We start from the raw sequence: 16,825 nt of genomic DNA on the forward strand, positions 1-16,825 counted from the left end.
GAAGGCTAACGAAAAAGGCAGTTGTCGTCGCTCGTGAAACAGCGCCCCTAGTGGAGCGTTGGAATATTATGAAAGCAAAGCAGCAAAGGTATGCAAATACAGGTATATTGTCTACTGTCAATGGTGAAATTGTGCAAGATATTGTTGTTGCAGACTTGTTTTTAACTAATGTAGAATGTTTAGGATGTTAGTTACAGTATTTATTTAGAAAATTTCGTTTAGTTTACTTTTCTGAGGCTTGGGTTAGCATGACTACAAGTAGTTAAAAGATGATGTGAGTTTGAGTTTTTTCAGCAGAAGACCAAAACATAGGTTGTTGAAAGGCTGGTTAAATGATAAACTTTTCTGCCAGGAATATTAGGCACTGGTCAGTTTAAAGCAGTGTTCTTCAACGGGGGCGATATCGCCCCCCGGTGGGCGATTTTGGCCATTGCGGGGGCGATTTGTACAATTTTTAAAATTGGGGGGCGATTTTACTGTTTAAGGGTGCGATTGGTAAGGCCGAGCGCAATTATCGATCAAGATCGTTCTGGATCCTTAAACTACTTTTTGGTTTGTTCGACTCAGGTTTGAGTCGTTTGTTGCAATGCAAATGCAAAAATGTGAGCGGCTGCGAATGGTTTATAAGGGAGGCGGAACTCAAATCATTGCAGTGAAAGTTGCAAGAGTAACAACCGACCAAGTGCGTTTGATATTGCTTTTTGAATGAAAAGGGAGACAAACATTTAATTTCTGAAGGAACCTTACCCCATGCTTGGGGTCCCAAGTACTGTAGCAAGTACTGTAGTAGTCCCTAGGTCAAGACTCAATTCAATTGAATTTATTTTTCATTGCTGGCGCGGACATGTAGAAAACGGCAAAGTAAACTCACAAGTTTAGCACCAACAAAAGGGAAAGATGGCAAAACCAAAAGGTTTAAAATATGCAAAAACAGTGTTCGGATGTCACTATCTTTAATTTGCACAGCCACAAAACCTGGTCTGAAACTTTCAATTGTTAAGTTGTGTATGTATATATATTGTGTTTCTGTTTTTGCAGGAAAGTGATTCAAGCATTCACTACTTTGAAAGGTAGCCTAACTTTATATAATATGAGAACTCAAACATTTTCAAGCAACCACGAATTGGAAATTCTGGCGGAATTGAACAAGTGAGTTAGAAAAGTGACAAATTAAAGATTTGTTATGGATTCAGATGTTTTGCAACTTAGATATGATTTAAAGAGAACAATGATGACATGTTCTTACTAAAATAGAACGCAACATACAGTAAAATGATTGATTGTGAAAAACTTTATCTTCACACTTAGAAGCTTCTTCAAGAGATGAATCCCGACAGTCTCACATATTTGTAGGGGCTTTGAACCAATGGCAAAGGCCTTGTCAACGAGATTGATGGAGTGAAGTTTACGCTAATTGCTGTTTTCCTTATTCCATCCACTAGGTGCCACTGAATTTAAAGCAGAAATGCATTGCTAAAGGACATAATCTGAGAGCTGAACCAGGATTGCTTGAAAGTTCAATGCTTTTATTTAGCAAATCATGAATATATCCAGCATTGTATAACAGTATTTATTTCAGCTGTAGGCTATATATTGAACTTAGTGTTAATGCTGTGCTTTTTTATTTGTTTTCAATAAGTTTCTAAATCCAAGAGTGGTAGTAGACATGCACACTAGGGTGGATTGAAAAAACTTTTTTATAAAATTTTTATTAGCTTGGGGTTGGAAAACTTGCCAACTACAACTAACACTAATTCTGAAAAATTATAATGTAATCTGACGAGAGCTTTATCTGCCACCAGCCACTTGAAAATTTACCATTGCGCCATTCCGTATCAATTCACATAGTCAAGAAATTCAACCTTTTACTTAAATTTTACACACCTTTTTGCTGTCCTATATGATGAACACCTGCAAAAGTTGAGTGAAATTTAATTAGATTCACGAGAGTTATAAAGCATTTAGTTTGGGGGGGTTTGCCGAAGGGGCACATTTTTTATTTTTGGCCATGTTTGAGGCCCTATTACTGCTTAAGTAAATTAGGTAAGAACCTAATTTTTTTTACAGGTGATGGTACTTCTGCCAAATATTGAAAAAACCACATCGTTCATATGTTTAAAAGGTCATGGACATCCAAATGTGGCTCTAGGTTAAAATTTTCCAAAATTTTAAAACCTTGCCAAGACCCTAATATTTTTGATTGGTTTGGCTGAAATTTAGTAGAAATGTTGTACACCTCTGTGCTTGACCAAATTTTTCAAATTAATCTGCATTTCTCTGGAAGTTAGAGTTAGGTTAATAAAACGCAGAAAATTTATATTATACATGTTTTTTTTTGATCTTGGTCCAGGGGGCATGACAAAGTGCTCTCCTCTTGATCTGCTACTGACGAGTTGTGATCATTTTTTAAACAATAATTTTGCTTTGCTAATTGTAAGAATAAAGATCAAAAGCTCAAAAACTTTGGTTAGTTTTCTGCAAAAACTAAAATACCCGTAGGTACTGCCTACTCCCTTCAGATGTCCAAAAATCCCTACTAAGAAATTGCAGTAGCAGCAGCAACTAAACAAGGTAGTAATGGCCCTTTAAGATCAGTCTGGGATTGTGTTATTTTCTTGATTAAACGCCTTGTCCACCAATGCACCTACTCCATTCTAATGGTATTCAGTGTAGCATTGTAGAATACGGTACCTTATCATTTTTACCCAGGGAGAGAAAAGCATTGCAAAACACTTGTGATGTCACATTGACTGCTGGATCGCGTGATTTCCCTGCTCACAGATGCATTCTTGTGGCGTTTTCAATCTTTTTCAAGAAGCTCTTCACTTGTGAGGTTTGTGTAATTTGATAACTTATGTAAATTTGCTTCCATGTGATCTAACAATGTTATAAGAACATTGATATGTCATAGCTATGCGACTTCATTGTTGGCAGGAGCGATGTAAGAGCTGTCAGTTTTGCAATACATGGCAACTATGTCATATAAAACATTTATGTTTGAATTTACATAATCAGTTTTCTGGTATATACGGTATTTGCATTGCATTTGGTCTGATTGGAAGTTATCTGGTCCTCATTCCAAACTACTGTTTTTACAAAATATGCAGAAGTACTTAATTGAAATGTTTTACAATTTTCTCACACATCACCTTGAGAGAATTAATGTGCAGTATCACAACATGTCAACGCTTGATTTGTATTCATGCAGATGAAAGAGAAACATGAAAACAAAGCGAATGTGAAAGATATCAAAGAGGAAACGATGGAGAGTATCTTGGATTTTATCTATTCCTGCCATGTGCAAGTCACCAGTGAAAATGTTTATGCCTTGTTAGAAACTGCAAACTTTCTAGAAATACCAAGTAAGTTATTTGTGTCAGGAAACTGTTGTTATGAACACTATGTTGTGTGTTCAACTACAGTATTACAAAACGCAAGTGTAGCTGCCACCTGGCTGTTGTGGATATAACTTCAACTAAGACAACATGCTTGCAGGCGATGTGAGTCCTCAGCTTGTTGAACAAATTTATGAATGCTTGTATCCTACATGTCCCTGACACACATGACATGATCCAGTTACAGTCACAAAAGTATGCTGCATGGCTTCCAACACACTACATGTAAATCACATCAACGTGTATTAGTTGATTAATAGTGCATTCTAAATCCTTCAAATGATTGATTGAAGACATGTTTGATGTCAATGCACAAAATGTTGAAAATTTTTCTCAAAACCAAAGGTGGTTTCAAACAAATTATACAACATTGTAATGTTTTCTATCGAGTCTTTTAAGTTTGATTGATACACCACAAATTGACACATTTTTTTGCGACGTAGTTTTATACTGAAAGGTGCCAACCTTGTCCTTACTACACTTGGTAATAAACTGAGGGCATACAAGAAGAGCTCGGTGAGACTGTTTGGGTCTTGCTGCCACAGATAAAAATTATATTAATATAATATTATATAATATATATATTAATATGAAGACTACACGAGTCAGCGTGGAAGATTGCTTTTATTGCATACGGTACTTGAATGATTTGATGTGAAATGCCAAAGGAAGATGAATTTATTGTAAAGATGTCTGATCAGTGATCATTTGTACATATTATACCATTACAAGTGCATTGAATATCAATGCTATCTATATATATTTAATATAATTAGTTCAATCAAAGTGTAAAAAGCTTGAAAGGTTCTTAGCAGGCATGAGTAGGTGTTTGGGTAGGGACAGTGGAATACCGGGACGACTCGCTTTATTGATTTTTCGTGCGATATGGACAGCTGGAGGGTCACTGCAAAATTTAAAAATTAGCAAAACTGCAAAAATTTTTGTTTGCTTTGACGTAAATACATTTTTAACAAATAAAATGCTATATTTTGCGCGAGGTTTAGGATGCTAGAATATCGACAGAACCTTGCTACAGCAGTGCGAGGTTAACTACTGTTACCACTGTAGCGTGAAATCTATTGCTGCATTATTATGACTAGTATAGCATTACATAAGCATGATATCACATATTTTCATACATTTATTTTGGCAATACACACTTTGTGCACACGCAACCAGGTCACATACGCTGCACCTGGGTGTACGACATATCGCGGTAGACCTCAAGCTGTAGTTGCGTCAAATTTTGTCATAACACTATAACCCTCCAGTTGTCCACTTTCTTTTTGAGTGAGCAATCCCCTACTTCTACCATCCCTATGTTTGGGTAGTAAGTTAATTGTCTGGAGCTAGCTCGGTCGCAAAACGCAATTTGCATTAACATTAGCTATTTCTTGCATCAAAAATATATTGCAGTGAAACGTCGTATTATTTTGGATGCAAGAAATTGCAATTTATTGGTTTAAATTATTTCTTTCCGTCAAACTGAAATTGGTTTTATTCAAAGTTGATTTGGATGAACAGGTTTAAAACGCTTCTGCGCGGAATTCCTTCTTGAGGAAGTTGATTCTGACAATTGCTTGAGCATGCGATCTTACGCCAAGCTATACAACATTGATAAGCTTGAACAAAAAGTGGATGAAACAATAAAAGAAAACTTTGAAGCTGTTATTCAAAGCAAGGAATTCAAAGAACTTGAAGCTGATGATGTTTCAAAACTGCTGAAAATTAAAGAAAAACAGGTGTTTCTTATATTACTTGTTCATCAACGCATTACTCTTTCCTGCTGCTGAAACGAAATGAAAACATAATCGTGGTTAGTGTATGGTCACTGATACTAGTCTAACCATGATCTACACGCTTTTCACTTTTATTGATGCTCAATAAATTTATACTTGTAAACACTTCAATGACTAATCAGAGCGATTAATTTTCAACCAATCAATCAATGAAATTTTTACGACTGTTAACGACTATGATTCGCCATATTGTTTTACCTTCAATCTGTTTTTTAATGTTCAATGTTTTAAATAATTTAACCATTCAACTTTGTGTGCTCTGATGTTCTGTTGCTTGTGATGGATCGTTTTTTTATAACCATTTATTATATTTTTTTAGTAGCTATATTTTTTCCAGTATTTTGCTACTAAACTACATTTACTTTTCCCACCACATTATGTCGAGTAGTTTTCTTGAATTCGTTTATTTGATCAGAGTTGTTTGAATTGCTTCGTTTCACATTCGTACTATAGGTTGTTAATTGTTATACAATACATAGAATTGAATAGGTTCGGAACTAAGACGAGAACAATATTTTGAACACCCATAGGTCTTAATAACAAGCAAGTTTTAAATACCACGACATATTGCTACGCATTTTAAACTTTACACACTTTCGGTGCTTGAGATTGTTGTACTCAAACGTAATGAAATGGTGACAATTGGAAGAGAACGATCCATTAAGTGAAGCAGGGTTGACCTGGTTTTTAAGAACAGCTTGCTTTGTCTTAGAAACAAACAATCTAATTTGAATTACAATTTACTTCAGTATTCTTTCTGAGTTATTTAATTTGCTAGAACAGGGTGGTCCGAGGTTGCGAGCAGTCAAGGGGCCACATTAAGGTTTGAGGAAAACCCTGCGGACCGCATAGAAAGCATGATTTTAAGCTTGTTTCTGACTAAACAAGTAATTTTCAACGAGTAAAGAAGATACAATACATAACACATCAACAAAATAGCAAACCAAAACAATTTATTGTTTTTTTGTTATTGTGTCAATCTCTGCTTTATATTTGGTGGTCGACAGGCGTAAGTAAGCAGGTATCTAGGAATTCATCAGCCATTTGTTCAGTGTGTCTCTTTTCAATCGCTTTATAATTTAAAAAGTGCTTTCTCAAATGTATGTGCTACCGAATATGGAACACGTCTTCATTGTAAAGTGTTTCAAATTAAACTCCTTTGGAACGAACGCTGTGGTTTACCATTGTTATTGGCAAATAATACCTTTCCCCAAATAAAATTGAACTCTCTGTTTTCTTTAGATACTCGTCTTATTAAGAAATTACTTTACTTGACAAAATAGATAAATGAGCAGCTAATTTACAACTGAATTTGAGAGTATGCTAGCAGAGGCAACTAAAAGCAAAAGTCATCGCAAGTCTGTGTCGTCACAAACCGTAAAAGTTATTGTTATCCCATAATAGTTATCTATTAACCTGCATTTTGGGGATGTGTGACTTACCTGGTGACTTGTGATGTGTGACTTACCAGGGCTGTGACTAATGCAGTGCTTTTACGACGTTAGTGTAGTTTAACGCCTGTGGATTGTGTACTGGAAAATTCGGCATTTAATTTAAAGAAGTGTTTGCAGGCCGTATGCGGCCTTCCTGGCAGGATTTGGACCACCCTGTGCTAGAACAAAACATTACCAGCTCGTTATTTTCCTGCAGTATGGTGTAGTATAGGATTATTGTACATTTTCTGGCCATGTCAAATGTTACATGATGTAAGGTTATCCTGTTTTACTTGCTGTACGTTTTGCGGCCATTAATGCTTCTAGCAATGTCATTGCATGACACACATATCAATCCCACTTTATAAAAGTTTAGTACTGTATGTTAACCTGACTGGATTTTAACCCACTCTACTAGCAGTACTGACAGCAACCTCATGAAGCCGAAAACCAAGTTTTTGCTGCAAACACACATATATAAATAGTTCAATATTGGAATTGTAGGTGTCGTCAGAAGAGAGCGTCTTTCACGGGATGATTGGATGGATAAACCACAATCCCAGTACTCGCCAATTGGAGCTAAACAAACTCTTCAAATTGATTAATATTGATGAACTGTCTTTGGAATTTGTGCGCAATGTTGTTGCTAAAGAAGTGGGTTTATTTTATTATGTATAACCCGTATAGATTGCTATGGTATAACCATAGGCGCCTAACTATTTTTTTGGCCGTGGAGGCGAAAGCGTGTTTCATCAGCAGCAACATAAATTCAGAAAAATGTCACGCAGATGGATGACGTAATTATGTCGTCACACTAGGATTGCTTTGATTGCCACACTCGGAGTTGTCGCTACGTTCGACCTACCGTTAATTATTATAAAGAAAACTCGACCAAAACACATGCCATGCGTCTGCGTTGGCTAGCGATTTATGGACTACAACTCTTTAAGCTAAGCGCAACATAAAGTTTAGCAACGAACTAGATTTTATTAGCATGAAACAAGAGACGAAAAGGTTTACTAAAAGGTATACTGTAAATGGAATGAAAATACTAACTTGATCATACGCTTGAAAATATACCCGTTGAAAGCAAAATCATTCACAATCTTTACATCAATTCAACAGCACGTCACCTTGAATAAATTTGAAAGTTGCTGACTAAACAGCCCTTGAAAAATAGTTACGGAGAGACGTTAGATTAAGTTTTCGACTTGACATTTCTCCCTTTTCACTACAATATCGCAACTTACGACTGACCTACTTTCAATTCGTTGTAAAACGCCCGTTTTCGTGTTGCAGATGAAACAAAAAATGCGCATATTCCCCGCCTTTGATCGGGTTTCTATGGCAACGGTCGTGTGTGCGCCATGCAGTTTGCGCGAGTCGGTTGTTGCGTTGATTATGTTGCGTGTGCGCAATGCGGTTTGTACCAGCCCTTGATACATCGGTTAGTGGTTACCTCGGGCTTAGACTACAAGTTCATTTTCACAGCCAGCGATTCACTGCCGCGACAATTCTCTGCAGAGGTTTCGACTTTCGAAAGCGACATCGAGTCTGTTTGCAAGCGCATTAAGCTAAACGCACGCTCCGTCTACGTAGCAAATTATGTTGTTTTTGGGTGCATTCAACATTTGATGACATTGAATTGATGCAAAATGGTAGATTTTTGCTATGTCCCAGACAGCAAAATCAGTAATTTTTACATTGATTCAACGTCTGCAGACATTAAATCAATGTAAAAATGACAAGATTTTTTCGTCTGGTGTTGGATTGTAGCATCGCTACTCGTTCTAGTGATTATTTATCGCAAAGCTGTTGCGGTTTGCATTTAAAAAATGTTTTCCTGCTGCCGATCGCTAGTTCATCTATTGTTTTATGTATCAATACGGCATAAAAAGTTGCTCCCACGCAGAAATATGCGTGGGGGCCTGGCCCCCACGGCTTAGGCGCCTATGGGTGTAACCATAGCCTACTTAAGTTACTGAACCTGGCTGCTTTTATTTTACTTATATATGTATCCAGTTATTCGGTTACATCCCACTTAATGGAAATGTTTAAATATTTTTTCGTGACACCAAGAAGCTGGAACACAGGTTGTGAGACATCAGCATCCATGTTTAGTGAATAACTTTAAAACCTCTAATTCAAGGATTTTCAACCTTTCTTCCTATGCGACCTCCTCAGGGCAATTAAAGTAGCCTCGCAACCCCCCATAAAAATATTCAGCAAAAGCAAATTTGATGCAAAATTTAACCAAATTTGATTCATGCCGACATCCAGTTATGTTTAGTTTTGTTGTTCCAATGTAAACTTCTGAAACCAACATCTTTTGCGATGTTATTACGGCTTTTATTACATTTCCTCCGATTGTTATTTCCATTTTTTATCAAGCTTGGTTAGCAATTTTTTTTTTTTACATGTGCTAGCTGCAGATGCTATTACTATAGCAAAATCAATTCTTAATAAATTACACTAAGAAGTTAGATTGTTGTGCAAATGCTAGCATTTGATGAATGCAATATAGCAGTACCAAGCTTGGTTAGAACAAGAAGAAGAAAAAAAATGAGAATAATCTACATTTTCGCATTTTCACCGGTTGAATTTATTGCAATCCTTTATGAGTTTATTTAAATCAGTTTCAATAAGATGGTTGGTGCTGTATATTTTTAACTAGAGATGTACCGATATATCGGTATCGGTAATATCGACCATTTTTTGAGTATCGTTATCCGCAAAATTTGGCTGATACTAAACATGTAAAAAAGGCGTTTGCTGCGGATTTTCTGCAGAAGCAAAGATCCAGATCTTTTAAAGTAGTAACTAACGTCACATTGATGTAGAAAAATAAAAACCTGTTCAAATTTTTGATACCTCACACTCCCATGACTTCATGCCGCACCTTTTGGCATTGTTTGCTTACAGTGATTCTTTCACTCATACAAAACGTTTTGTTTCAGCAGTTTTGCGTTGTTCGACTCTTAAGTTGTGAAGGAGACTCAATTTCTCCAATATTTATCATTTGTGTTTCTTTTTTACTCTCAGCAGAGGATAAACCCAGGCCAAGACTACCCAGGTGGCGGAATGTATAATTTTGCATCGTTTTTACGTTGCTAAACGTTTGAAAAACCCATGTAACTTGGTTGTTTTTAGTAAGCTGGTTCTATCAGAACTTTGTGATTTAATTTCCACCTTTCGTTGTAATAAACTCACCAAGCTTAAACAATGTCGTGGCAGAATAAGTAGGCTCAAAATGAAAGCAATGGGACTACGAATCCTCACTAAACTAATCAATAAATGGTCTTGTTGCGCCTAAGATGACAACCTCATTGTGAAGAAAGGAGCGTCCTTCCCGCCTATCAGCACAAGGCTGAACACTCACTAGTACAGCGAGCTGTTGCGATTCGCTAACCATAACGGTGTAGCTTTCCACGCTAGCCATTTAGACCATCCAATCAATTATATGTTACTCGGCAGTCGTTTTGTAGCAAGAATTGACATCGACAAGAATTGAACTGGCCACCGTAATTTGAGGACTGGGGTAACCCCAGTCCCCAGAAAAGCTGTCTCCGAATCGGATTCTCCAAAACGAGCCATTCCGACATAGTGACGTAGTATGTACTAGATTCATTATTATTTTTTGCCAAGATCTGTGATAAGGAGGCATGGCAGCGATAAAGATGTGACAAAAAATGTTTTAATTCGTGCAGTATTGATCTGCAATTCTAATATCATTAAGTTTGTTTTTAGAGCTTGATCATGAACTCGAAAGAATGTTTGAAGTTGTTGTTATTATCCACAACTTTTCCCGACAGAAGAGCAGAAGGTAACTTTTATTGTTAATGCTGAAAGTAACGAGAAATGTCAAAATTAGTCATAACCTGGATGAATGCCTAATAACCATTGTAGATATTGAACCGTTGGTTAGGCTAAGGCTGCCTTTTAATCCAGTTTTGATTTCGTTCAACAGCTTAAGTATATATCTAAAAAGTTGGTTTATTTTTCAAGTTGTTTAAATTGCAACCCACTATTCAAATACCTTAACATAGCGAAAAAATGAGTACATTATATACTTAAACTTGTATGTTATTACGTATACAAGGTAGCTCTTCTTCGTATGAACCTTTTTCGCCACTCCAAGCCCAAGGGGCTAATGACTGTATTCAAAACAACTGCAGATGAATCCTTTTCAGAATAAACATAACATTATGTTTTGATCGTTAGCTTGACGCAATGTGGGCCGTGAGGCGAAAGTAATGATTTTGTTGTGACAAGGGAGCGATGGAACAAAAGCGTTTGTGTACCACTGGTTTAATGCTGGTAGGAATAGTATTCCAGTCTTACTCAAAGAATTTTCAAAATTATTTGCAACATGGCAGAAATGCAAAATCCACAGTTGCTGGGACGTTGGTTAGTCTGCCTGTCAATCAATTTTGAATTCATACTTCACAACTATCGATCGTTATTGGCGGACCCGATGAATGCCACGAATAATGATACGTCTTTGTTTTGTCAATCAGGTTCTTTCGGGAATGTTGGAATGGAAGATGGAAGACTTCCGGACTCATCCATCACTGCCTCTTCATATCACAGTAATAGTTATGCTCCTCACAATGGTCGCCTGAACAACCAGATTAATAGTGGAGGCCGATCTCATCGTGGCTGCTGGGCTCCTAAACAACGTGAGTTGATAATAATTTTATACGCTAAGTGCGTCCACACCTTCAGTGATGATGCTTCTATGTCCTGCTGATGATCAAGTACAATTTAAATATCGCAACCAGATCAAACTAATTAAAAAATAAAGATCCCAAAATGCAGATACTAAATTTATATTCAGCAAATTTTTTTAAAACTAACTGTCTTCATATTCAGTGTTACAGGTAAAAGACATTATTAAAAGTAACTACGGACAGTGGCCAGTGTTTTGATCTTCTGATCTCTTCAGCCTAGTAAAATGAAAGTAGATAGTTGTCTTGAATTTTTGAGATGATGGTTTCTAAGAGTGATTTTAATTAAGCCAATGAGAATTGATTTAATTTTTATTTTCAGACTCCAACGAAACGTGATTTTACCGCCAATTACAGAGTGTGGTTTTTTTGAGAAAAGTTGTGCTAAGCATTTAAGCAATAATGATAGGAATTTGTTAAAATAAAAACTTGAGAAAAAGATGGGAATTTGTCACTAAGGTAGGACATAACAATCATCGGCTTGGTCAGTGGTTCTCGACCTTTCATGGCGCGAGGGCCAAATTCAAAAACTAAATGTTAAATGCCGTGTCCTTGCTTGATTTTATCTGTTTATGATCTTCAACCGTTCTACAAAGCTTAGAAACAGAATCTACTGCAGACAGAGCCTCTGTTTCGACCTTCTGAATCTTTTTGCAATATTCCAGAAGGTTTCATTTTTATTTGAAATCATTCCAAAAAGAAGTCAAAGTAATAAGCACCTGGCGATAAATTTTGTGCGTAATTATTGCAGAAAGCATTCAAGATGAAAAATGTACTTGGCTCATCATCATCATTTAAATAATATTTTGGAGCAAAGATTTTCCAGCCGGATGCCCTTCCTGACGCTAACCACAGTTATTGGCGGTGGGCCTAGCCTTTACTTAAAAAAGTATTTCCTGCAAGGCAGCAGGATTTCTAACAAGTTTTAGCCAACCAGTCGAGGTTGTTGCCCATGAGGTGGGACGTGGACCCACTTGTTAGTTTGGTGTGTGATCAAGACCAGTGTTCCCCGAGACCCATGGTGTAACAATCCATGGCGACTGCCCAGGGTTCAAAGGTGCTACTTGTACCACACACCTACCTCACACACCTACCTATTACTATTAATAATTTTTAATAAAACCTTGAGTCTTGTTGAATTGTGCAATATTGATTTTTTTTCAAAAGTCTAAATATTCTTGTTTTCAACTTTTTCCAACTTACAAACACTACTTGTTACCTGAAGAAGCACAGGACAACTTTGCCAAACGGTGCATTTGTGATGACATACATAAGTCATTGAATGGTTTTTCAATGTCGCTTTATCATGTATTGTAAGAAATGCTTAAAACAGGCATGAAATATTGATTAAATATAAATGCCTTACTAAAAAATACATTGCCTTACTAAAAAATACACGTAACTTTGATGTTACAAATTCTGAAGATTTTGTAAAACATGAAACTTTTCAGCCAAAGCTGGAGAATACATTCAGATCCAGTTAGAACGTCCGACTCGTGTTGTTGGTGTTGTAACTCAAGGAGATCCATATTATGGTTGGTGCACGGAAAGCTTCACTATTGCTTATGGCAACTCAACAGACAACATGCAAACTATTGCACAAGATGGATCGGATAAGGTAAGATTTCTCGACTTTGTAGTGTGCACTGTCAGCAGTCTTTACAATGCTTCAAGTGTAATAAACGATGCTGCTTCATTCTTCCAAGTTCTTTTCACACTTTGTTTTGTTTGTCCGTTTTTATGATCTACGTGTAATGAATCTTGTGCGATTCCAGCTTCAGCTTGACAATCCACACGTCACGTTCAAATATCTATGAACTGGTTGTGGATTTGATTTTCCTTTACGTTTAAAATTTTCTTATTTACTGGGTTAGTCGGGGAAAGATTTTCTATGAATTGAAAAAGTTACTTCGGAAGTTTGATCATGAAAGTTTCACGTTGTGGCATTAACCACGTGTCGATTACGTAAATCTGATCACTGAGGTTGACAGTTTGAACTTTCCGCTTATGCTTAAAGTGTTGTTGTCTGTAAAGCATTCCATCCACTAGAGAGCTCTGTCCTTGCAGTGCGTTGCTCAACTGCGTCGGCCAACAGTCGAACCATTGCCACTGTATCTTGCTATTTGTTTGTTTACAAACTTGTTCATCATTTGACCTATCAGAGCCGACATTCCGCTTTTGCTTGCCACTCTTACGTAGGAGTGTATACAATAAACAAAGTAATCTGTGCAAGGTGCATGGCTGCATGCTCGTAGATGAAGAAGTGAATAAGCATAAGGTTATTCCTTTGTCTGGTGAGCTGTAAGGTGGCGCAGTCTTCATCTATGTTGTTTATGTTCCAAGCACATTAAACATCCGGAATGGCCAGTTTCGGCGAGTACGATTCGGCGAGAGTCTTTTTCGGCGAGTTCCCTATTCGGCGATTTTTTGAAAATCCGACGACGCCTTCTGTAAATCCAACGATTGAATATTATTCAATATTCAGACATTGAATCAATGTAAATACGAACTGTTAGTGTTAGGCTAATTGGGTTCTTTGTCATCAAATTACCTAACTACAGTATATTTTTAGAAGTAGTGCTGCCAGACCTTTTTATTTTTTGTACTAATATTCGTATCATCCAAAACTACTTTACTTCTGTAGCTTTAATGTTTTATACAAATTGTTGCAACTATGATCTTTCTCCTTAATTTGCTTTTAACTACAATTTTTTTTTTGCCTTTTTATTGCTACCTTTTTGGTGAAAATACAGTATAATTGCATTTAAATCGCCATAAAATTATTTCACTTGTAACTTTTGTAAAACTTTTGGAAAGTGAAATTGATTGAACAAAGTTTATTTGAACAGAAGTAGTATGTCTGTATTTTATTATATTTAATTTTTGACACCTGCTTAATTTTTGACACCAAACAAACACCTGCTTCTGTTAAGGTATGGCGAGATTTATATTTGACCATGTGACCGGTGTCCTTTTAAAAGGCAAACAAAAAAATGCATCAAAAAAGCAAAAATCATCAGATTTTTTTGATCTAATCAAAAATTTATGACAATACAACTTTGTGGCTGAAATATCACCTAAAAAGAGCAACGGGAACTTGTGGCGGCTTTTCATGGGTTAACATGTAAATTTGCGTTTTTTTTTGGGCTAGTTGTTCTGATAGTAATCTTCTGTAATTTTTTCGCTTCGATCCAGTTGTGCTGATGAATCCTATAGGAAGAAAACCGGTTCCACAACATAATTTATATTACAAAAATTTTTGAAATACTACTGTGAGTGTTAACCTGGTCAAATGGTTTAAGGTTTAGACTTGAAAAAAAGCTATTGATTTATTTTCTTAATGATTGCTTTCTGTGTTAGGTTGATCGCCCATTTGAGGAAGTGTCATAGTACAGTACCTGATCACCTTTACCAGTTAGTTTTTCTCACTTTTGACTAATATATTCTAAGTTTGCAGTTTGCACACAGACGGTGACGTAGGATTCAAAGAACCCAATTAGCCTAACAGTTCGTATTTACATTAATTCAATGTCTGAATATTGAATAATATTCAATCGTTGGATTTACAGAAGGCGTCGCCGGATTTTCAAAAAATCGCCGAATAGGGAACTCGCCGAATAGTAGCAGACCCGTGGAAACTGGCCTTCTGGAAACATTGTGATGTGTTAGCCTTGCAATAATCGTTTGGTTTCTGCTCCTTTGTTGTAAGCGCGAAGGAAGAAGAGGTGCAGATACAAAGTTTTCAAGTACCGTATTTTGTTATTAACTCGACCTGGTGTCGAACCCAGATCTATCGTTGTATAGGCGTTTCTACCACCGTAGATGTAAAGTTGCTTTAATTTTTAAATGTTTTCAGAAATACCAATGCAACACTGGCTGGAGCACTCCAATCACCAACATGTTTCCTAAACCGGTTACAGCCAGATATTTCCGCTTGATTGTTCAATCGTGGATCACGCAGTATCCAGCCATCCGAATGGAATTACTTACTCGTTGATAAACTATTATGTAACATAACAACTCTTGTTACCCTGTGCTGAGTGCTGATAAAGTTTCAGGCAATTGTGTTAAGCCTTACAACAGCCTGCGGCCATGGCCGCTAAGTAGTGCTTGCATGACCGCCGGTGCTACCTCCTCAGTCGGCCAAGTTTAGCCGCCGGTTTCTTGTAGCCAATTGTTTAATTTCGCAATAGAATGATCGTGGACTGTCGAAAACACGTAGTATCAAAGAGTGACGCAGAATCAGGTCAGCCCTTCATAATCACCACTGTTGTATTGTGCGGGAACATTTGCTATTGTATGGAATATCAATATATCCAACTGTGATCACCAGCGCTGTAAGTCTTGTTTGCAATTCCCGACGTTTATTTTAACAAAGTGTTAATCCGAAGTGCTAATTTGCATCGGCCGGCGTTATTGTCGTTTTTATGTCGATTCAATGTTGTCGGACATTGAATCGTTGTTAAAAAGGAGAACTAGGTTAGTTGACATCCGAGGGGAAAACACGTGTCTTCATAGTTGAGAAATGTTCCCGCTTTGGGTTAGTGACTTTACACCCTCAATGGTAACATTGTAACGGCATAAATGGTCAGGTTTTACTATCAATCGTCAACCTAAACTAGATGTGAAACCACGTAATGAAAACTTGTGGTTACCTCACCGGGTTGCAACTTTCCAAAAGGTACCATTAAAAAATCTCCTTTGAACTTTGCTTGGTAATTACAGAAGAAAAAAAAGCAATAGCAATGGTGGGAATCAAACCCAGGTCTATGAAATGACTACCACCGCCCTAACCCTCTGCGCTAAATCAGCCAATGGTAAACCAATGACATAATTTAGCTAGGATATACGTTTCCTTTGTTGCTCAAAGGGGATTTTTTAATGGTACCTTTTGGAAAGTTGCCACCGGGTTAGAAGGGGTGGCTCAACTAATCCGACCTTTCCCTAATGATCGTCAAAAGGGGCTATACAGTATAAAAGGCCGCGGTGAAATTTTCATAATCAACAATGATCGTTGTCGCGAAGACAATCCGCTTGGAGGTAAAGCCGGACGTCGCCCTTGTCGCTTTAATCCCGCGTTTTCGCAGCGCCGGAGGCTACCACCGATCACCTGTTTCAGGCAGCTGGGAGTTTTACACTGGCGATACGTTTGCCGAACTATAACGCAGGTGTCCCAAGGCGGGCTCGGTGGACGAAAACCTCCCACAGAGCGAAAGGGCAAAAGCCCGTTCGCTCGAGATTATCAATGCAAATAGCAAGCGCGGCCTATCGATCCTTTTGTTTGTTCGAGAGGTGTCAGAAAAGTAACCACAGCAGGGATAACTGGCTTGTGGAGGCCAAGCGTTCGGCTCTTTCATTGCTAAGCAAAATTCGCCAAGCGTTTGGTTGTGAGATGGTCTGGTTTCACTCTACTGTGAGAGAGAAACCTTCCCAAACATCTAGCTCGAGTCACCGCTACTACTAAGCGGTGA

General features: G+C 37.4%; 1 protein-coding gene across 1 annotated transcript; it reads left to right on the top strand.

The window, feature by feature from the left end:
* Window positions 1-1,042: 1,042 nt before the first annotated feature.
* Window positions 1,043-15,760, top strand: LOC145767416 (kelch-like protein 12). The gene is made up of 9 exons (XM_082579233.1): window positions 1,043-1,149; window positions 2,710-2,833; window positions 3,209-3,362; window positions 4,920-5,137; window positions 7,132-7,281; window positions 10,375-10,450; window positions 11,145-11,306; window positions 12,806-12,972; window positions 15,211-15,760. Exons 1-9 carry the CDS (start codon window positions 1,091-1,093, stop codon window positions 15,349-15,351), a joined length of 1,251 nt encoding a protein of 416 aa, XP_082435359.1. The 5' UTR covers window positions 1,043-1,090; the 3' UTR covers window positions 15,352-15,760.
* The last annotated feature ends 1,065 nt before the right edge of the window (window positions 15,761-16,825 follow it).

The sequence above is a fragment of the Aplidium turbinatum genome, chromosome 3 (genome assembly GCF_918807975.1).
Source record: "Aplidium turbinatum chromosome 3, kaAplTurb1.1, whole genome shotgun sequence".
NCBI classification, from domain to species: domain Eukaryota; kingdom Metazoa; phylum Chordata; class Ascidiacea; order Aplousobranchia; family Polyclinidae; genus Aplidium; species Aplidium turbinatum.

Excerpts from the sequence above, each read along its gene's own strand:
- LOC145767416 (XM_082579233.1), top strand. The coding sequence starts at position 1,091 with ATGAGAACTCAAACATTTTCAAGCAACCACGAATTGGAAATTCTGGCG. Across the intron at positions 2,834-3,208 it reads AGAAGCTCTTCACTTGTGAG|ATGAAAGAGAAACATGAAAA; the intron begins GTTTGTGTAATT and ends GTATTCATGCAG. Across the intron at positions 3,363-4,919 it reads AAACTTTCTAGAAATACCAA|GTTTAAAACGCTTCTGCGCG; the intron begins GTAAGTTATTTG and ends TTGGATGAACAG.